Source organism: Astatotilapia calliptera, chromosome 23 (genome assembly GCF_900246225.1).
Source record: "Astatotilapia calliptera chromosome 23, fAstCal1.2, whole genome shotgun sequence".
NCBI lineage: Eukaryota > Metazoa > Chordata > Actinopteri > Cichliformes > Cichlidae > Astatotilapia > Astatotilapia calliptera.
The window spans coordinates 23,947,082-23,970,438 of NC_039323.1; the positions used below are offsets into that span (position 1 = coordinate 23,947,082).

Consider the following 23,357-nt stretch of genomic DNA (forward strand, 5'->3'; position numbering starts at 1 on the left):
GGAGGATTCAGGGTCACCTGGTCCAGCCCTAACTATATGCTTTAGCAAAAAGGAAAGTTTTAAGCCTAAACTTGAAAGTAGAGATAGTGTCTGTCTCCCGAATCCAAACTGGAAGCTGGTTCCACAGAAGAGGGGCCTGAAAACTGAAGGCTCTCCCTCCCATTCTACTTTTAAATACTCTAGGAACAACAAGTAGGCCTGCAGAGCGAGAGCGAAGTGCTCTAATAGGGTGATATGGTACTACAAGGTCATTAAGATAAGATGGGGCCTGATTATTTAAGACCTTGTATGTGAGGAGCAGGATTTTGAATTCAATTCTGGATTTAACAGGAAGCTAATGAAGGGAAGCCAAAACAGGAGAAATATGCTCTCTCTTTCTAGTCCCTGTCAGTACTCTTGCTGCAGCATTTTGGATTAGCTGAAGGCTTTTCAGTGAGTTTTTTGGACATCCTGATAATAATGAATTACAGTAGTCCAGCCTGGAAGTAATAAATGCATGAACTAGTTTTTCAGCATCACTCTGAGACAGGATATTTCTAATTTTAGAGATGTTGCGCAAATGGAAGAACGCAGTCTTACATATTTGTTTAATATGTGCATTGAAGGACATATCCTGGTCAAAAATGACTCCAAGGTTCCTCACAGCGTTACTGGAGGCCAAGGTAATGCCATCCAGAGTAAGAATCTGGTTAGATACCATATTTCTAGGCTTTTCAGGGCCGAGTACAATAACCTCAGTTTTATCTGAATTAAGAAGCAGAAAGTTAGCGGCCATCCAGGTCTTTATGTCTTTAAGACATTCCTGCAGTTTAACTAATTGGTGTGTGTTATCTGGCTTCATGGACAGATAGAGCTGGGTGTCATCTGCATAGCAGTGAAAATGTATGCTATGTCTTCTAATGATACTGCCTAAGGGAAGCATGTATAATGTAAACAGAATTGGTCCTAGCACTGAACCCTGTGGAACTCCATAATTAACCTCAGTGTGTGAAGAGGACACTCCATTGGAGTCTATTAGATAGATATGATACAAACCACTGCAGCACAGTACCTGTAATACCTACAGCATGTTCTAATCGCTCTAATAGGATATTATGGTCAACAGTATCGAACGCTGCGCTAAGGTCTAGCAGGACAAGCACAGAGATGAGTCCACTGTCAGAGGCCATAAGAAGATCATTTGTAACCTTCACTAAAGCTGTTTCTGTGCTGTGATGAGCTCTGAAACCTGACTGAAACTCTTCAAATAAACCATTCCTCTGCAGATGATCTGTTAGCTGTTTGACAACTACTCTTTCAAGGATTTTTGATATGAAAGGAAGGTTGGAGATTGGCCTATAATTAGCTAAGACTGCTGGGTCTAGAGATGGCTTTTTGAGTAAAGGTTTGACTACAGCTAGCTTGAAGGCCTGTGGTACATAGCCGATCATTAGAGATAGGTTGATCATATTTAAGATCGAAGAATTAATTAATGGCAGGACTTCTTTGAGCAGTTTTGTAGGAATTGGGTCTAAAAGACACGTTGATGGTTTGGAGGAAGTAATTATTGAAGTTAACTCAGAAAGATCAATTAGAGATAAAGAGTCTAACTTAACATCAATGGTACTAAGAGTAGCTGTAGATAATATTACATCTGTGGGATGATTATTGGTAATTTATTCTCTAATGATAAAAATTTTATTTGTGAAGAAGTTCATGAAGTCATTACTAGTTAACGTTAAAGGGATGGTTGGCTCAAAAGAGCTCTGACTTTTTGTCAGCCTGGCTACAGTGCTGAAGAGAAACCTGGGGTTGTTCTTATTTTCTTCAATCAGTGATGAATAGTAAGATGTTCTGGCTTTGCGGAGGGCTTTCTTATAAAGCAGCAAACTATTTCTCCAGGCTAAATGATGATCCTCTAAATTTGTGACACGCCATTTCCTCTCCAGATTACGAGTCATCTGCTTTAGGGTACGTGTTTGAGAATTATACCACGGAGTCAGGTACTTCTGATTAGAGACCTTAGTTTTCACAGGAGCTACAGTATCCAGAGTCGTACGTAGTGAGGAGGTGAAATTATTAACAAGATAATCGACCTCTGTTGGGGTAGCGTTCAGATAGCTGCTCTGCTCTATGTTGGTACAGGGCATTGAAGATGATAACAGTGGGTGGATTATATTCTTAAACTTAGTTACAGCGCTTTCAGAAAGACATCTACTTTGATAAAGTCTACTCTCCACCGCTGTGTAATCAATTATTGTAAATGTAAATGTTATCAGGAAATGATCAGACAGGAGAGGGTTTTCAGGAAACACTGTTAAATGTTCAGTTTCTATGCCATATGTTAAAACAAGCTCTAGAGTGATTAAAGTGGTGGGTGGGTTCTTTTACATTTTGAGAGAAACCAATTGAGTCTAATAACAGATTAAATGCCATGTTGAGGCTGTCATTTTTAGCATCTACATGGATGTTAAAATCACCCACAATAATTATTTTATCTGAGCTCAGAACTAAATTAGATATAAACTCTGAGAAATCAGACAGAAACTCTGTGTAAGGCCCAGGTGGACGATAGATGATAACAAGTAAGACTGGTTTCTGAGTTTTACAGCTGGGGTGGACGAGGCTAAGCATCAGGCTTTCAAATGAATTAAAAGTCTGTCTTGGTCTTTCATTAATTAATAGGCTGGTGTGAAAAATTGCTGCCACACCGCCCCCTCGGCCTGTGCTTCGAGATTTCTGGTAGTTAGAATGACTCGGGGGTGTTGATTCATTTAAACTAACATAATCATCCTGCTGCAACCAGGTTTCTGTAAGGCAGAGTAAATCAATTTGTTGATCAATTATTAAGTCATGTACTAACAGAGACTTGGAGGAGAGAGACCTAATATTTAATAATCCACATTTCACTGTTTTACTCTTTGGTTCAGATGTGGATACTGTATTGTTCTTTCTTTGTAATTGTTTATATTTAAGTTGTTTGTTACGGTGGCCCCTAGAGACAAAGCATGTACAAACTCCAAGACACTTACAAATTCCAAATAGCACGCACAAACTCCAAAACACGTACAAAATCCAAAACACATGCAAACTCCAAAACACGTACAAACTCCAAAACACGTACAAAATCCAAAACACATGCAAAATCCAAAACACGTGCAAAATCCAAAACAGGTACAAAATCCAAAACACGTGCAAAATACAAAACACGTACAAAATTCAAAACACGTGCAAACTCCAAAACACATACAAAATCCAAAACACATGCAAACTCTAAAACACGTAGAAAATTCAAAACACATGCAAACTCCAAAACACGTACAAAATCCAAAACACTTACAAAATCCAAAACACATACAAACTCCAAAACACATGCAAACTCCAAAACACTTACAAACTCCAAAACACATGCAAACTCCAAAACACTTACAAAATCCAAAACACATGCAAACTCCAAAACACTTACAAAATCCAAAACACATACAAAATCCAAAACACGTACAAAATCCAAAACACATGCAAACTCCAAAACACATGCAAACTCCAAAACACATGCAAACTCCAAATCACAACGGAAGTGCTCCAGGACGCTAGGGGCAGTGTTGAGCTCGATTTGCAAAATAAACGGCAAATTTGTTGCAAACACATGGGCTCTAGTCTCCGTCGCGCTTCCCAGGTTGCCTAGCAACCATGATACTAACAGCTGGAAACGTGTCATACAACTTTGTTTGACAGAAATGAAGGAGAACATATTTTTTTCATTTGTTTGTTTGTTTCTACAAGAGCTTTGTGTGATTTGATAAGTATCTGAGGCTGAGACCACAGGACAGTAAAACATGATTGTTGGGCTTCATTTCTGTACTGAACAGTCATTTAAGATTAGCTAGTAAATAACAATTAGCTAATGTTGTTCATGAGACTAAAGTCATATCACTTTGGTAATGTAAATATAATATGGCCAATATTATGGTTATTATATTAGTCATTATTAGCTATTACAGCAGTGAACATGAACTCTGTGTCAAATACTGAGCTTCAGTACAGATTCAAGTTGCAGTTATTTACATGTCTTACCACCTTAAATCTTCACTCAAAGACAAGTATATAGGAATGACTGCCAAATTTATTTGCCACTGAAGCAGAAGGATGGCATCTGAATAAAACCTCTCTTGACATGCCTATGACATTAAAGCTTGGTTGGCTCTAAACTTTTTAAATTTGAATGAAAAAAAAAACAGATTTGTTGGTGTTTGGACCCAGTGGCTCCTGTGAGTCCTCTTCTTTTCATTTGGAACCCCTGGAAGTTTATTTTAAACCTGTTGTTACTGCCTTTGGTTTTAAGTTGAACCAGTCCATATTTATCATTTAAGGCGACTGGCAAGAGTGAAATCTTTTCTTCCTAGGCAGCACTTTGAAACCGTGATCCATGCTTTTATTTCTTCCCCTGTGGACTACTGTAACGCACTTTATGTGGGGGTCAGTCAGTTGTTACTCTGACATCTGCAGCTGGTTCAAAATGTATATTGACAGTGCATATATAGGTGTATCATATATAAGAGACAAATGTTGTTCCTTCAGTATGTTGGCATTACTAAATTTGGCTCAATGCTTACATACATGTGTAAAAAGAAAATGTACAAGCTGTGGTAACTGTTTCTGATAGAATGAAGGGTAGACTGATATATTAAACATTCCTTTATTGGGTTAGAAAATCAGACCATGTCATAACTGCTTTAAGTCATACAGAATAGATATCAGAGCCTTAAACAGGCTGAATTCTGCTAAATGGGTCAAACTGGGCAGAAAGTATACAAACACATAACATCCTTATAGAATATGATGTGACACTATAGATCAACTTACCTCAGAATATATAAAGCATATAAACAATTACAGCAATATGATGCAACAAACACAGCAGTCCTACTAATCCAAAATACTCAAAGCTTCATAGAACTGAAACAAACATTTATTTTTAGCTCCATTCTGCTGCTGATACATACTTTATTTTTCTGAACATTAAACTTGTTGGTTCCTTTCATAGTGTGTAACCTGAATGCCCTGGGTACTTTCTCCCACACTGAAAACACTGGAATGATCAAATTATTTGAACATTGCCTAATAAGACTGATTCAGGACAGACAATTAGTTATGTTAAACTTTCTTAGCAGTCCTTCACAAACAGGGAACAGTCTGTCTATTCTCTCCATCTGTCAGCTGCTGCTGGCTCTTCCTCCTCCTCTTCCTCACATACTGCTGAGTTTGTCCTGGTGGATCATCAGGGGTGCAAAGCCTCACAGATGATGTGCAGCAGTGGGTCCCTCAGTCTGTCCTCACTCTGGACACTTGCAGGTGTCACACATAGAAATCAAATGTGTGATAAGCTGCAGGATTCAAACACAAGTGTAACTTATAAACACATGTTCATACTTTTATTCCACAATCAGAGAGAAAGAAAAAGAGAGAGCAGCCTTTGAATTGGGACAGTCTTCGTCGTGTCGCTGTGACGTAATCGGCCTTAAAATGCGGCCTTTAAGGCTGCAGACCCCAAATCCGGTCATTGGTACTTCCTGGCTTGTGTAGTTACTAGGTAACAAAAGCTCAACACTGCCCCTAGCGTCCTGGAGCACTTCCGTTGTGTTTTGGAATTTGCATGTGTTTTGGGGTATGCATGTGTTTTGGGTTTTGCAAGTGTTTTGTATTTTGTACGTGTTTTGTATTTTGCACGTGTTTTGTATTTTGTACGTGTTTTGGAGTTTGTGCGTGTTTTGTATTTTGTACGTGTTTTGTATTTTGCACGTGTTTTGTATTTTGTAAGTGTTTTGTATTTTGTACGTGTTTTGTATTTTGCATGTTTTGTATTTTGTACGTTTTTTGTATTTTGCATGTGTTTTGTATTTTGTAAGTGTTTTGTATTTTGCATGTGTTTTGTATTTTGTACATGTTTTGTATTTTGCATGTGTTTTGTATTTTGTAAGTGTTTTGTATTTTGCACGTGTTTTGTATTTTGCATGTGTTTTGGATTTTGCATGTGTTTTATATTTTGTACGTGTTTTGGATTTTGCATGTGTTTTGGATTTTGTACGTGGTTTGTATTTTGCATGTGTTTTGTATTTTGTAAGTGTTTTGGAGCTTGCATGTGTTTTGGAGTTTGTAAGTGTTTTGGATTTTGCATGTGTTTTGTATTTTGTAAGTGTTTTGGAGCTTGCACATGTTTTGGATTTTGCATGTGTCTTGGATTTTGTACATGTTTTGGAGTTTGTACGTGTTTTGGAGTTTGCATGTGTTTTGGAGTTTGTGCGTGCTATTTGGAATTTGTAAGTGTTTTGGAGTTTGTACGTGCTTTGTCTCTAGGGGCCACCGTAGTTTGTTGCTGGTTTTTAGTTTGTTTTTTGTCTGTTTGGGAGCTGACACAGTCTCTATGGAGATGGGTTTTTGGGGGGGTAGCAGGAGGAGAGAAGCTGCAGAGAGGCGTGTAAGACTGCAACTCTGCTTCCTGGTCCCAACTCTGGATAGTCATATTTTGGGGGTTTAATAAATTTGTCCATATTTCTAGAAATGAGAGCTGCTCCATCCAAAGTGGGATGGATGCCGTCTCTCCTAACATGACCAGGTTTCCTCCAGAAGGTTTGCCAATTATCTATGAAGCCCACATCGTTTCTGGGACACCACTCAGACAGCCAGCAATTTAAGGAGAACATGCGGCTAAACATATCACTCCTGGTCTGATTGGGGAGGGGACCAGAGAAAACTACAGAGTCCGACATTGTTTTGGCAAAGTTGCACACCGATTCAATATTGATTTTAGTGACCTCCGACTGGCGTAACCGGGTGTCATTACTGCCGACGTGAATTATGATCTTACTGAATTTACGTTTACCCTTAGCCAGCAGTTTTAAATTTCCTTCAATGTCGCCTGCTCTGGCCCCTGGAAGACAATTGACTATGGTTGCCAGTGTCTCTAGCTTCACATGTCTGAGAACAGAATCACCAATTACCAGAGTTTGACCCCCAGCGGGTGTGTCGCCGAGTGGGGAAAAACGGTTAGACACATGAACGGGTTGGTGGTGTACCTGGGGCTTCTGTTTAGGACTATGCTTCCTCCTCACCGTGACCCAGCCGCCCTCTTTCCCCAGCTGCTTGGGGTCTGCCGGGGAACAGCTAGCGGGGCCTACACTATCTTCGGCTGCACCAGCTACAGGGGCCTGGCTAGCTATGGGTGAATGAAGGGTGCGAAGCCGAGTCTCCAATTCAGTAATCCTGGCCTCCAGAGCTGCAAATATGCTACATTTGTTACAGATATCCTTATTGCTAAAGGAGGCCGAGGAGTAACTAAACATCTGACACAATGAGCAAGAAAGTGCAGGAGGGACAGGTGAAGTAGCCATGGTGCTAACGAGTCGGCTACGAGCTAAGCTAAGCTAGCAAAACAGTACAGAGACAGTGAGTGAATACTTTGGCTATAAATTAGGTAGTGAGTACACAGAAAGTGTGCTTCGGATGAAGCACGTGAAGATTATACTATGAAAGAAGAATGTATTTAAAAGTTGTTAATTAAATTGCTAAGCAAATAAGCTACTCAGAAACACCACTGTGTTTGAGCAGGAACAGGAAGTGATACTCTACCGCAGAGCGAGCGAACACCAAGTGGTATATATATATATATATATATATATACAGTATAACACCCAGCACGCCCCTGCGGGCGGTTCATCCTTCAAGCTCGGGTCCTCTACCAGAGGCCTGGGAGCTTGAGGGTCCTGCGCAGTATCTTAGCTGTTCCCAGGACCCCGCTCTTCTGGACAGAGATCTCCGATGTTGTTCCCGGGATCTGCTGGAGCCACTCGCCTAGCTTGGGAGTCACCGCACCTAGTGCTCCGATTACCACGGGGACCACCGTTACCTTCACCCTCCACATCCTCTCGAGCTCTTCTCTGAGCCCTTGGTATTTCTCCAGCTTCTCGTGTTCCTTCTTCCTGATATTGCTGTCATTCGGAACCGCTACATCAATCACTACGGCCGTCTTCTTCTGTTTGTCTACCACCACTATGTCCGGTTGGTTAGCCACCACCATTTTGTCTGTCTGTATCTGGAAGTCCCACAGGATCTTAGCTCGGTCATTCTCCACCACCCTTGGGGGCATCTCCCATTTTGACCTCGGGACTTCCAGGTTATACTCGGCACAGATGTTCCTGTACACTATGCCGGCCACTTGGTTATGGCGTTCCATGTATGCCTTGCCTGCTAGCATCTTGCACCCTGCTGTTATGTGCTGGATTGTCTCTGGGGCATCTTTACACAGCCTGCACCTGGGGTCTTGCCTGGTGTGATAGACCCCAGCCTCTATGGATCTTGTGCTCATAGCTTGTTCTTGTGCTGCCATGATTAGTGCCTCTGTGCTGTCTTTCAGTCCAGCTTTGTCCAGCCACTGGTAGGATTTCTGGATATCAGCCACCTCCTCTATCTGCCGGTGGTACATACCGTGCAGGGGCCTGTCCTTCCATGATGGTTCCTCGTCTCCCTCCTCTTTCTTGGGTTTCTGCTGCCTGAGGTATTCACTGAGCACTCGGTCAGTTGGGGCCATCTTCCCAATGTATTCTTGGATGTTCGTTGTCTCATCCTGGACTGTGGTGCTGACACTCACCAGTCCCCGGCCCCCTTCCTTCCGCTTAGCGTACAGCCTCAGGGTGCTGGACTTGGGGTGAAACCCTCCATGCATGGTAAGGAGCTTTCTTGTCTTTATGTCAGTGGCTTCTATCTCCTCCTTTGGCCAGCCTATTACCCCAGCAGGGTACCTGATCACGGGCAGGGCGTACGTGTTGATGGCCCGGATCTTGTTCTTACCATTCAGCTGACTCCTCAGGACTTGCCTGACCCTCTGCAGGTACTTGGTGGTTGCAGCTTTTCTAGCGGCCTCTTCATGGTTCCCATTTGCCTGCGGGATCCCCAGGTACTTGTAACTGTCCTCTATGTCTGCAATGTTGCCTTCTGGTATATATTGTACTATTCTTAGTTAGCGTATTGTCTGTCTTGTCTTAATGTTGGTTTAAAATGGAGCACTGTAACAAAAAATAATTTCCCCCAGGGATCAATAAAGTATTCTGATTCTGATTCTGATTCTGGTAGTTCAATCCCCTCAGTTCTGACTACCTTCCCTCTCTTTGTTACCATCCGACTACACTTCTCCAGTCCGAACGACATTCCAATGTCATTGCTGTATAGCCTGGTAGTGTGGATCAGTGAATCGATGTCTCGTTCACTCTTGGCATACAGCTTGATGTCATCCATGTACAGGAGGTGGCTGACAACTGCTCCGTTCCGTAGTCGGTATCCGTAGCCAGTCTTGTTAATGATCTCACTGAGGGGGTTCAGGCCTATGCAGAACAGCAGTGGGGACAGAGCATCTCCTTGGTAGATCCCGCACTTGATGGTGACTTGTGCTATGGGCTTGGAGTTGGCCTCTAGTGTTGTACGCCACATCCCCATTGAGTTCCTGATGAAGGCTCTTAGGGTCCCATTGATCTTGTACAATTCTAGGCATTCCAGTATCCAGCTGTGGGGCATTGAGTCATAGGCCTTCTTGTAATCAATCCAGGCAGTGCACAGGTTGGTCAGTCTGGTCTTGCAGTCTCGGCTGATTGTTCTGTCTACCAGTAGCTGGTGTTTTGCGCCTCTGGTATTCTTGCCAATTCCTTTCTGTGTCCCGCTCATGTATTGACCCATGTGCCTGTTCATCTTAGCCGATATGATGCCTGACAGGAGCTTCCATGTAGTACTGAGGCAGGTTATTGGTCGGTAGTTGGAGGGGACCGGTCCCTTCTTGGGGTCCTTGGGGATCAGGACCGTCCGGCCTTCGGTTAGCCATTCCGGGTGTCTCTCGTTAACTAGCAGCTGGTTCATTTGTGCTGCCAGACGCTCGTGGAGTGCAGTCAGCTTCTTCAGCCAGTAGGCGTGAACCATGTCGGGCCCTGGTGCTGTCCAACTCTTCATACTGGAGACCCTTTCTTGGATATCTGCCACTGTGATGGTTACTGGACCCTGTTCAGGGAGGTCGCTGTGGTCTGCCCTCAGATCCTCTAGCCACTGAGCATTGCCGTTATGGGTTGCGTCCTTCTCCCATATGCTCTTCCAGTATTGCTCCGTCTCCAGCCTTGGTGGTGCTGTTCTCTTATTGTTCCCTTGCCACTGAGAGTACACCTTTGCTGGTTCTGTGGAGAACAGCTGGTTTATTCTCCTGCCTTCTATCTCTCTGGTGTACCTCCTCAAGCGGCTGGCCAAGGCTGTGAGTCTTTGCTTGGCAGTTTCCAAGGCCTCAGGTATGGACAGCTTGCTGTATTTCTTAGGCACCTTATTTGTCGCACCTTTCTGCAACTCCGTTAGTTGGCTAACCTCCCTCCGTGCTACTTTGATCTTGCCCTCTAGCCTCCTTCTCCATGGAGGGTACTGCCCCTTGTCGCTGTTCAACTTGTAGCCAAGCATCTCACTGATCACTGCTGCCGTATTGTAGATCAGCTTGTTAGTGTCGGTAATCGTGGTTGTAGGTATATATATATATACCTACTGTGTGTGCAACCTATACCTACATATATATATATATATATATATATATATATATATATATATATATATATATATATATATATATATATAATATCTTCTTTAATATCAAATATCTTTACCTTCAAAACTCACCTATTATACTTTCTGCCAGCTCATTCTAATTGGATGGTTTCCTGGCACAGACCCGGCTTTTAAGCCCAGTTCAGAGATTTTCAACAGGATTGAGGTCGGGGCTTTAGGAAGGCCATTCCAGAAGCTCAATGCTAGCCTGCTTTATCTATTCCCAACTAGTTTTGATCTGTTTGGGATCATTGTCCTGATTTGAGGTGAATTTGAGGAATTTGGAGATGGTCATCCTTCTTCATTATTCCATCAACTTCTTGCAGTGTACCTGTCATGGTCCTGGGTCTTTTGACCCAGCGTTTTATGTTTGATTTTATTTTGTTCATTAGGTTATCTAAGTTCATTTGGTTATTAGACTCCTTGTGTTTTCTTCCCCTGTATTTAAGCTTCCCCTCACCCTTTGTGTTTCATGCTGCGTGTCTTATGTTATCAAGTTTGTATTATCATGCCTAAGTGTTTCTAGTTCTTATTATTTCCCCCTCCGTTTCCAACCATGTTAAATCTCCCCTGCTCTTCATGCGTTTCATGTCTGTGTCTTACGTTGTCAAGTTCTGGTTGTCGTGTCTAAGTCTGCATGTTTCTTGTTTTATTTTGAAAAAGGGGTCTTGTGTTCTGTGCTCATGCGGTTAGTTTTACTCTTGCCTGTGCATCATTATGTTTATCCTAGTCAGCTGTTTCCTCATGTGTCTCCACTTCCCCTAATCACCTCCTGTGTATTTAAGTCCTCTGTTTTCAGTGTGTGATTGTCAGGTCGTCTGTTGTCCACGCCATGTTTCCTATGCCATGCCATGCTTCCAAGTTTCTTGTCTAGGTTTTTCTTATTGTTTGTTTAGATTCCCCAGTTTAGGTTTGTGTTAATTTTGCTTCAGTTTGCCTTGCCCTTTGTTTGTATCTCTTCTACCAGCCATATTAAACGGCTTGCCTTTTGTTAACATTTCAAGTTCTGTTCCCTGTTCCTTGGAGTCTGCGTTTTGGGTCCTTTTCTCAATTCATACAGTCTGCCCTCGCCAGACTGTGACAGTACCAGTACCACTGGCAGCAAAACAGCCCCACAGCATGAACCTGCCACCACCATGCTTGACAGCTGGTACGGCGTTCTTAGGTAATAATAATGTTGGTCCACGATCAACATTATTTTCATGATGTAGCAACAAAGTGGTGACACATCTGAATAACTTGTAGCCTACTTATGTACATTTGTTTGAATCACTGATCTTGGAATCTGCAGTTGTTTAGAAATGGCTGCAAGACCTTCACAACCTTCCCAAATCTACAGTTCTCCTTCTTGGATCTTCACTGAGTTCCTTGGACTTTCCCATTGTTCCGAGTATTGGTCAGCCTAATGAGTGCCGTCAAACAAATCCTTTTAATACTGCAAAGAGAAACTACCAGCTGTACACAGTCATGATCACTAACGAGAAGTTAATTGGCCTTGTGAGTTAAAAGACATCATAGAACAATCAGCACCATTTAGTAAAAGATTTAAGAGTGTATGCATATTTTTGAGCCTGTTTGGATTAGAAAAAATCCAAAATAAATAGATAACTGAATTGAAACTTACCCAGTTCTTGTTTTTCAAAGTCATTAAAGATTTATCCTGTACAATCATCCCAGCCTAGAAATAGAACAGTTCCAAGAAATAATTAAAAGCCCAAAATTACCACGACATTCATGCCTATGATGAGTGGATGTAAACGTCTGACCAAAACTGTATATCTATGTATTACTCAGTGTAATGAAGCTGAAAGCTGATTATAAACTCATATTTTAAGCACAAGTCCACATAAATGTAAAATAATTTGATATTTTCACAACCTGGCAACCTTACAAATTGCTTATCCATGGCTGAAAAACACTGCTGAACCTCTCATAAAAACATTAATTACCATTTTAATTATGTTAATTATTTCAGTATCATTTAATGCTTGGTTAGCGAATAGATGGATCATCTGCATCACAGCTGAGAAACTTTCTTAGATGATGACAAAGCATTTTTTCTTAAATCAAGTGTCAGTGTTTGATCAACCTAAACAGTGACACGTCTCTGTTCTGAAAGTTTAAACTAAAACTGCAGCTCCTCTCTGAAGAGGGAGTCTCTAATGTGACTCCATTATCGTGGTGCTATTAAAATTTTTATAGCCTAACAGACTGACGCAGACTGCAGACTGTCCTTCAGCTGCAGGACTTGCTTCAATGTGCTCGTCAGCAGACAGATGTCCTGCGAAAGTGTCATTGAGCAATGCATTGCTGCCCGGTGAGGTCCAGAGGGGGCTGAATTTGACCTCTGACCTCCCTTTGGCGTGCGGGGAGGTTAAAAATTAAAGGATGAATTTCCCAATGGAGTTGGGTGTTGTTATCCAGGATGAGGGGACAGATTAGAGCTTGCAGAGGACACTTTGCAGGCATCAGACTGTAGAATTAGAGGAGAACAAACACTCTAAATTCAAGGACTTACTTCATACACTCCACAGAAAACTTGCTGCATACTGCCGTTGGCTGTGTTGTGTAGGTGGAGAGAGCATCTGTGGCACATTGAGACCTCGTGTGGATGTAATTTTATCTCTGTGATTGATTGATTTTCCTGTGTGTGCATTAAACTGAGTGCTTCCTGTTACAAAACTCCACTGCAGCCCGATTTGAATGTGAAACACCATTAACACGTGTTTATTTTTTACACAAAGCCTAATTTTATAATCTTTCCCAGTGACTGAAAATGTCCCCAAATGAGCTTATAGCTTAAATTCATATTCTCTCTGTTGCCTTTCAAGCTTTTACTCAGCGTCCTCCAATGATCATTCAGGATCACGGCCAAAAGCCAAAGCACCGCTCGCTCACTAAATATACCCTCGGCAGCCAGTTTCTTACCATCGTTGCATAATGTTGTCCTTTGTTAATGCCACTGTAAGAATCCACCCAGAGTTTGTGCTCAGCTGTCATCAGCTTGGCTCTACCTTTGCTTAAAAATATCTTAACATTCCCTCTAAATACTTTTTTCCCCCTTGTTGGATGTAGGTGCAGTCCGTTGGGCCGCACGGTGACAGCCCACCCAGCCGTGCCGTCCACTTCAGGACTCTGGAGAGGACCGACCATTATCCAGCCGGAGTCCTGGACCACCGTGAGTGCTCATAAACACACTCCAGAGGGGAGCTTCCTAAAGTAAAACACATGACGTGCCGTGTTTCAGCAGCACAGACACAAATCTGAGGTATTTTATTGTTGCATGAAGTACGCAGAAGTTTGGTGTCTCAGAAACGCTGTTTTAAGTCAAGTTTTCAAGGTGTGTATGCACATGTTAAATACTGGCAATAATAGTCTGTGGAGCTTCGAAAGAAATGTGTCTGGACTTTAAGACCGACAAAAACTGGTTCATCCCGAAGACAAAACTCCTAAAAACAAACTTAGCAACATAGTATATGCTGTACTGTGTAGCGAGGAATGTTCAGACCTCTACATTGGAGAGACCAAACAGCCACTTCACAAACGCATGGCTCCACCTCGACGGGACAAGACTCAGCGGTCCATCTCCATCTAAAGGACAAAGGTCACTCTTTTGAGGACGCCAATGTTCAAATTTTGGACAGAGAAGACAGATGGTTTGAAATAGGAGGAAAAGAAGCCATCTATGGCTACGTTCAGATGGCAGGCGAAAGCACATCAAATCCGACTTTTTTGACCCTGTGCGACCCATATCCGATCATGGTATGACAGTGTGAACAGCACAAATCCGATATTTTCAAATCCGATCTGGGCTACTTTCATATGTGTTACTGAATCCGATACATATCTGATGTTTTAGAAAGCGACTGCTGTTTGAATGGTCATGTCGCATTAAATCCGTGTCTTATGTCACTGACACAAGACAGACACCAATTATCAGCGCCGGAGAAGACATCGTGAATGCTTCCTGGCCATCCAGTGTAGATGTTAGTGAAACTGTTGGGAAGACAACGTTGGAGAAATGTGAACATTTTATTTGTACAATACAATACAATTTTATTTATATAGCACATTTAAAAAACCACAGGTACTGTATGCCAAAGTGCTTCACAGAACGAGTTAAGAGCAATAATAAATACAAGTACAAAACACAAAATACAAAAAACAAATAAAATATACTAACAGGCGGGAGACATAACTAACCAATAATACACCAGGCATAGTAGGCACAACCCAAAAGGCTGAAGGTTAAAACATTATAAACATTAATAAAGCGAAAAAGATAAGTTACAATACACTAAAAATGCGGGCTCTAGGAGGCGGGGAAAGCAAGGCTAAACAAATACGTTTTTAATCGAGATTTAAAAGATTGAATTGAATCAGACGCCCGAATAGCTAGAAGGAGGTTATTCCAGAGGTAGGGTGCGAAAGCGGCGAAAGCGGCGAATGCGGCGAATGCGCGGTCACCTCTGGTCTTGAGCCGAGATTTAGGTCGCACCAGGAGCATTTGACCTGCTGATCTAAGCGCTCTCCCAGGGGTATAAAAGCTGAGGAGATCCGTAAGATAGCTGGGCACGGTGTTATTTATGATTTTAAAAGTGAGCAATATGATTTTAAAATCAATACGGAATTTAATAGGGAGCCAGTGCAGGTCGGAAAGAACTGGAGTAATAGACTCAAACCTGCCAGTTCCAGTTAAGAGACGCGCAGCCACATTTTGAACGAGCTGCAGTTTGTGAACAAGGGCAGAATTGAGACCAGTGTAAAGGGAATTACAGTAATCTAACCTTGATGTAATAAAAGGCATGGATAAGTTTCTCCAGGTCCTTACGTGGTAAGTAGGGCTTGGCCTTAGAGGTTAGACGTAATTTATTGAAACTCGATTTAACTACAGAGGACACATGTTTGTGCAACTTGAAGGAACTGTCCAAGACAACACCCAGGTTCCTCACAGTGTCAGAAAGGGAGTCAGCAAAGGGCCTGAGAATACCAATTAGTTCAGCCTGAGAGGAGGGAGTATCAAAGATTACAATTTCAGTCTTCTTATCATTTAGAATGAGGGAATTGCTCAGTAGCCAGATTTTAACTTCATTCATACAATCGGAGAAGTGTTGCAACGACAACGTGACATCCTCAGCCAGTTCAAAATAGATTTGAATGTCATCCGCATAAAAGTGAAAAGAAATATTGTATTTATCAAAGATTCGGCCCAAGGGTAACAAGTATAAAGAGAACAGCATGGGACCCAACACAGACCCCTGGGGGACACAGGGGTAACAGGGGCAATGGAGGAGGAGTAGGTACCCATGGTGACAGAAAAGGACCTTTCTGAGAGATAGGATTTAAACCAGCTAAGGGCACTGCCCGTGATGCCCACCAGATGTTTAAGCCTCATTAAAAGGACATTATGGTCCACCAAATCAAAAGCAGAGGACAAATCAAGCAAAATTAACACCACAGGGCGCCCTGAGTCAGCAATTGAGAGAAGATCATTAAAGACTCTCAGTAATGCAGTTTCCGTGCTATGGCGTGGCTTAAAGCCCGACTGAAATTTTTCCTCGATATTATTTGCATCCAAATAAGTTTGAAGTTGGGAATGAACAATCTTCTCTAGGATTTTAGACAGAAATGGGAGTTTGGAAATGGGTCTAAAGTTAGCGAGATAATTCTGATCAAGGGAGGTCTTTTTGAGTATAGGTTGCACTACAGCATGTTTAAAAGCAGCCGGAACACAACCCGATAACAATGACAGGTTAATTAATGATAGAATACAGGGCTCGATAATGTTAAACCCATCTTTAATAATACGAGATGGAAGGATGTCATGAGCAGCGTTTGAGTTGAGTGTATCTGGACCTTCAGTACTGGTGTACCCTCAAGAGTACTGTATAATCTGCAGATTCTGACAGAAATCTGTAACTATCCTTTGAAGCATCTAAAACAGCAATAAGGATAATTATTAGGCCATATGTAAATAACAAAATAACTTTATAACTTAAAGCAAAATTGGGAAACGTAAAGTCCAAAACAAATCTTTATAGTAAGGGCCATCAGTCAAACCATCTATGAACAGAGGGCGGGGCTTTACGACACCAACTGTCTGCTATCTAAAATTCAGTTTTGAGATCCCTTCCCAGACGCCTTAACGCCCACGCACATCCTGGGCCTTCTAAACTCAGGTACTCACATGATAGGGTGGGGCTAGGTTTCACAATGAGCCCACACGAAAGCCTGGCTGATTGTGAGCTACACCTATTTTCACAACTTGGCTCATGTGATTAGGTAGAGGATCATTAGGGGGTCCTTTGTCCCTCTCGGGGGGGATACTCCCACAGGGCTAAAATCTGGGACTCTCCACCATTTGACCCTAGAACTGAAGAAGCTTCTCGGTTGAGAGGTGAAACGTCTTGAAGCAACTTAAAGAAGTCCAGACGCTTTTCTTTCCAAGCTCCTTAGACTATGTTGACCTGGATGACTGAGAACCTTCACAGACACTGGCAATAATAATAAAATGATGTAGTTGTAATGTTGTACGCGTTATTCAGTATACAAAAGTCTTGAGCCACTCCTCATGTCTTTGTGTTTTACTTCAAAGGCATAGTTCTTTTGTATCTTTAGTTACTTTGTTATTAGCAACCTATCATAAAAACACACCATTTGTTTCAATTTCTTTGGTCGAATCTGTGAAAAATATCAAAGATAACACAGTTTGACAGACATAAAATAGTATTTTTGCACCAGAAAGGTGATTCACAAAGAGATATAGCTGAAAGCTTGGCATATCTCAGCATGGTGTGCACTCTGTCCTTAAAAATTTTGAGGAAACTGGACAAGTACAGCAGATGAATACTATCTAAAAGTCACGTTCTTAAGAAACAGGGGGGGGGAAATCCAGCAAAGACCTGACACTGTCAGGTGAGGCTGTATGCAGGCAGGAGTGGTGGTAAGGAGGACCCAAAGTGCAGACTTACAGAGATGGAATGTAAACTCAAACTTAGATTTATTGTAAAATAAAAACCAAAAACTAAACTGAAAACGACAAAACCAAACAGGCTGATAGGCAGAACACACAGCATGATAAGACACTAGATCGTGACACAGACAGAGGAACACACAGGGCTTAAATACACAGAGGGCGCAATCAAGGAATGGAAGGCAGGAGGGAAACACAGCTGGGACAAATCAGGGCTAACGAGACAAGGGAAGCAAAATCAGGGACTTTCAAAGTAAAACAGGAAACATAATACAGAGACGCGGACTTGACAAGGGGATAAAGATGACAGAGGAGACAGAGCAACTATAGAACACAGATACATAAACCATAGGACAGAGAACTCTAACAAATAAACCAAAAGACTAGAAATGATAAAAAATGGCTAAGTCAAAGTTCAACAATAATGAAAACTCAAAACTCTGGGTCAACGACCCAGGTCTCCTAACAGACACAGGACACGAGAAATGCATCTGGACCTTCAGCTGATCCAGCTACTGTTCATTGAAGCCTCATTGAAATGGTCTCAGTGAAAGCGTGGCTGTCAGGAAGCAATCATTAATGGAGGGAAACAGGGAGGAAAGGCTGACATCTTGGCGATCTTTGTCATAATTGTTGAATTATGAATTTTTGATCCATCATGTAATACCATCTGGAAACCATCTGATTGGCAGCAGCTTCATTTTTCACCATGACAATGATCCTAAACACAATGCCAATGCAGTAAAATAATACCTCGATTGAAAAACACATAGTGGAACACTATCGGCCATGGATTTAGCCTCCCCAGAGCCTGGATCTCAACATTATCGAAGCAGTGTGGGATCATGCTGACAGAGAACGGAACAAAAGGCAGAAACAACCAAAGAAGAGCTTTGAATGTCCTTCAAGAAGCCTGGAGAACTATTCCAGCTGCCTAAGACTGTCCTGAAGAATAAAGATGGTCACAACTCATTAGAGTTGTACAAACTCTGTTTTTGCCTCATATATTTGCACGTTTCAGTAGATCACATTTTCCTAGAAAGATATAAAGAAAGGGTTGACTCAAGACTTTTGCATAGCACTGTAGTATAAGGGTGGAACAGTAGCAGTAAAAATAATACCTGTAAAGTAGCCATAGCAACTACAAACATCTGGGGGGAAAAAGCCCATTAAGTACTGTGTTTACAAAGTGTCATAGCGTACATGTTACTCCTGTGTGCCTCAGAGCTTCACTGTGGTGGTCATTAAAAACACATCAGTGAGTCACACTGTTGCACTGACTCACATGTTGCATTATTACCATGAAAACAACAGAAAATGTGGATCAATCCGCTACTAAAAATAGTCCACATTAAACGTACTGTGAGCCTTTCAGATTTTTTTATTTTTTTTAATGGGATTTGCTGGTAGAAGATAGAACTGTAGTATATTCTGTTGAGTAGAGTTTGACCAGACTTGTCTTTGTCCTCAGATGAGCCAGCGATGGAGGGTCTGGGTATGACTCCACAACTGGAGACTGGAGAGCTGCTGATCATCACCACTGTGCTGTTGCTGTGGGCAGGTCAGCTTGCACCAACAGACACCATCCAATGGACACTCTAAGCATCTCTTCTGAATAATTTTCCTTTCTAACTCCGTTAACCGCCTTAATGTATTCAATAAAATTCATGTGTTAATTTAATATGACCTGAATCTAGTGCTTGAGACCGCAAACTCATCAAGCGAGGGATGTTTTTGACTTCTTTTCTCTTTGCTTTCCACACCGCCAGCCGTCATCGCCCTTTTCTGCCGGCAGTACGACATCATCAAAGACAACGACTCCAACGGCACCAAGGAGAAAGCCAAGCGGCCGCTGGTCCGAGCCACTTCCTCCTACTACAATGCCTCAGCTGGCAGCTCGCCCATCTACCACAACGGAGCCGTCCGCAGCAGCAGGGTGACTCATTTACTAAAACTTCCTCCTCTTCCTCCCCTCTTCGTCTTGCTGCAGAACTCCTCTATAATGCACGCTCGCTCCTGGCTGCCAGGAGTATTTTGTTTCCTCTGTAGAGTCTTTGTAGTTGCATCAGAGATCTCCTAGCAACTAGAGCTACTGCCATCGCAGCTAAATATAAAACAGCCGGGCTGAAAACAGAGAGCAGCGCAAACGCCCATTCAGTTGTTGCTGAGCATCTCCTCAGTTAAAGCGAACAGGCAGACGATTTGTTTTTGTTTTTCCACATGCGAGCAGCTTTAATTAGACACACCAGCTACAGGTGTCCTGGTTGCAGCGCCCCCTAATGGCCACATTTCATTTATCACCCATTTCGTCATCTGCAAGATTACTGGTGCAGAGAATAACATCAGATAGAAGAACATTTCTTCACTTGTGGTGTTGAGTAGAGAAAGCGAGGCTGTACGTTCACGGCCTCATTACAAACTCTCAGAGGAAGGTTACAACAAATCATAAAACTTTGGTCATTAAGAGGAAGGAAACAGAGGACACAGATTATGTGCGTTAATAGAATAAGGAACTATCCAGCAGCCTGAATCCCGGTGCTGTGAAAAAGTAACTGCCCCCTTTATTAAATCATGTATTAAGTCAGTGACATTTATCAGTCTGGAAAGGGTTAAAAAGTCATTTCTGAGTCTTTGGGACTCCAGTGAACCACAGTGAGAGTCATTATCCACACATGCAGGAAACTTGGAACAGCGGTGAAGCTTCCCAGGAGTGACCAGCCAACCAAAATTACTCCAACAGCTTCGATGGCTCATCCAGGAGGTCACAAAAGAACCACAACAACATTGAAAGAACTGCATGACTCACTTGTGTCAGTTAAGGTCAGAGTTCATGATTCAACAATAAAACAGAGACTGGACAAAAATGGAGAAAACCACTGCTGACCAAAAAGATCACAAAAGCTTGTATCACATTTACCAAAAACATCTTGATGATCCCCAAGAAAATATTCTGTGGACTGACGAGACAAAAGCTGAACTTTCTGGAAGGTTCAAGTCCTGTTACATCTGACATAAAACTAACAGCATTTCATAAAAAGAACATCACAGCAACCGTCAAACATGGTGGTGGTAGTGTGATGGGGCTGCTTTGCTGTTTCAGGACGACTTGCTGTAACTGATAGAACCATGAATTCTGCTCTCTACCAGATAATCGTGAAGGAGAATGTCCGACCATCAGTTCAAGACCTGAAGCTCAAGAGCACTTGGGTTATGCATCAGGACAATGATCAGAGACACACCAGCAGAAATAAACAAAATGTTTTTGGAGTGAAGTCAAACTCTGGATTTAAATTAGATTGCAATGCTTTGCACTGACCTTAAACAGGTCGTTCATGCTGGAAACCCTCCAATGTGTCTGCATTAAAACAATTCTGCAAAGAAGAGTGGGACAAAATTCCTCCACAGCGATGTGAAAGACTCATTGCCAGCGGATTTTCGCGAAGCAGACGCTCTCATGACTCATTTAACTGCAAAATGATCTTGGTGCTCAGCAGCCTTGCTTTTACAAGGGGGAGTACTAGTTAAGTTGAGTCTCATGTTGCACAGAGATTCATGCTCATTTGGTGCAGACTGACTTAGATTGATTGAATGCTGGAAATCTGTGTTTCTGAATTTGCGTTTAGGATCATTTGCAAACTTTTGCCAAGTGGTCTCAGAGTGATTGCAGTCTGTTTCAAGACAGGTTGCCTCCCTCCAGGCAATCAAAAGTGTTCATGCTTTTGGTGTCGCAACTACTTGCAGCACTCGATCATGAAAAAATGCAGTGCAATCACCAGCTTTTCTAGTTTTCTAGTTCAATTTTCTGGTCGCAAAGAGGTTGACATGCTGTTTTTACTTTAATGTGACGGAGACAGTCAGTTTGGTTTGGGAAAGGTTCACAGCTTGGATTAAAATACGGCCCTTCACAAAATGAACCATGGTCAGCCAGTGCATTTAGATGCAATGCCACTGAGTCCTTTAAAAGCTTCTATGTGGCATGGTAAGTTTGAAGTGAGCGACAGCCTGTGTGACTCCAAATCATAAATGTGGAGTTTACAGATTTCTGTCCTCTGCTGCGCTCTGTTTTAAAATCTTTTCCTTTAATCCATCGCCTGTCTATATGTATCAAAGAGTGTTTGTGGAGAGAATGTCCCGGAACATTTTGGCAGGGCATCTGTCTGTCGGAAGTTAATTCACACTTCCCGTTCTAATTGGCCTCTCTCGCTGCGAGAACCTGTGACTTCACTGCTCGCGATGTACGGGTCAATTGACCGCCCACCGCGCGCAGCTCGCACTGTTTATTCATACAGGACGGCTTCCAGTGGTGTCAAAGTGAGAGAAAGGCAGCGTTACTTTGAGCGTTTACGGAGCTGAAACTGCACTGGCTGGATTTAATGGTTAATTTAATTATAAAAACACCACTCTTATCTTAATTTAGTCTTTTCTTATTGGCATTTCTGCAGCTTTTAAGTGTCCTTACAGTTTATTAGCTACTTCTCGTGAGTTTAATCCTTTAAAAAAATAATTCATTTAGGGCTATGTCTACTTTCCTGGGGATATATGTGCACACACAGATTTCTGCAGAGATTTAAATACCAAAGCCTAATGATGGATTCAAAATAAAAGCATCCTACTTTAAATAGGATAGTCTTTAAATAAAAAGCTCCTGGGAGCAGTTAGTTCTCTGCTCACCCTCGCTCATTGATTGGCAAGTAAATCTCTGACATGCATGACATGCTGTGGTCTGTGATTCACGTCTCATGGTGTGCTCCTTCTCTTTCAGCTGCACAGGGCCTCCTCCTCCATCAGCATCATCAGGGTCTGAGATGCGGGTGCCGGATCGGAGCCTCTTGGACAAGCGAGGAGGATTTACAAACTCAGAGTCCAATCTATTGTAAAATATGGGCCGAGTAAGGAACCACTCCATGCAAATCAGACTGAAATGAGAGCGAGGAGCCATGCTGCGGAGACCGTGGACGGCTGCTGCTCTCTAGTGGCCAGAGACTCGGGGGGCTCAGAAACAGCTGGAAGGAAGCTGGACTCATCTGAAGTGCGGCCAAACTAATCTCCCGTTTTCTTCTCTCTGATGTCAAAGACTGAAGTGTGAATATTTGCCAGCATGTCGGCCCGACCGTGTGCCAAGTCCCACTCGCCTCAGACTCATTCATTTTCAGCAGACATTCTTTCATCTCGGGTGTTCAGCTCATCCCTTTTTCTTTTTACCCGCTGTAGAACCACACGTTTGAAATCCTGTCTGGATGGTTATTTAATGGGATTAATTCACATTACTTTCATGTTCGGTAATTTAGCATCGCAATTCAAATCTGTACATAGGCTGAAGGTGATTGTAAAGGTAATTCACAGAAGCATTTGAATGTAGGAGGTGGTAGTGGGGAATTTACATTGTAAAACAATTCATAATTAGTTTAATTAAATCATTGAAATTGTGTGATCGCCTTTTAAATTAAGTTTAAGCTTTTTGTTTTCTCAGAGTTTCTAAAAGCAGAAATGATGTGAACAACTCTCAAGATATATCACCTGAAGTTTCCAGCAGCTTCTCTTGTTGTTTCGGATTTTGTTAAAAGGTTTTATTTCTATCTGAGCCACTTAAAAGTACAGCTCTAAACCTTGTCTGTCCCTCAAAAACACCTATTTTTACAGCTTAACTTACACTCAATGGCCACTTCATTATGCATGTCTGATAAACAGCTCATTAAGCATTAAAATTTCTAATTAGCCAATCAAGTGCAAGCAACTCAGGGCATGTAGACATGGTCAAAATGACTTACTGAACATAAGCTCAAAC

General features: G+C 42.2%; 1 protein-coding gene across 1 annotated transcript in view; it reads left to right on the forward strand.

The window, feature by feature from the left end:
• Positions 1-22,998, forward strand: part of LOC113016113 (fibronectin type III domain-containing protein 5-like) — a 67,140-nt gene extending 44,142 nt beyond the window's left edge. The window contains exons 4-7 of the mRNA XM_026158669.1: positions 13,675-13,777; positions 19,044-19,133; positions 19,342-19,508; positions 22,335-22,998. Of these exons, the coding sequence (XP_026014454.1) occupies positions 13,675-13,777; positions 19,044-19,133; positions 19,342-19,508; positions 22,335-22,376 (402 nt within the window). The 3' untranslated portion in view covers positions 22,377-22,998. The remainder of the gene's footprint in view (positions 1-13,674; positions 13,778-19,043; positions 19,134-19,341; positions 19,509-22,334) is intronic.
• The last annotated feature ends 359 nt before the right edge of the window (positions 22,999-23,357 follow it).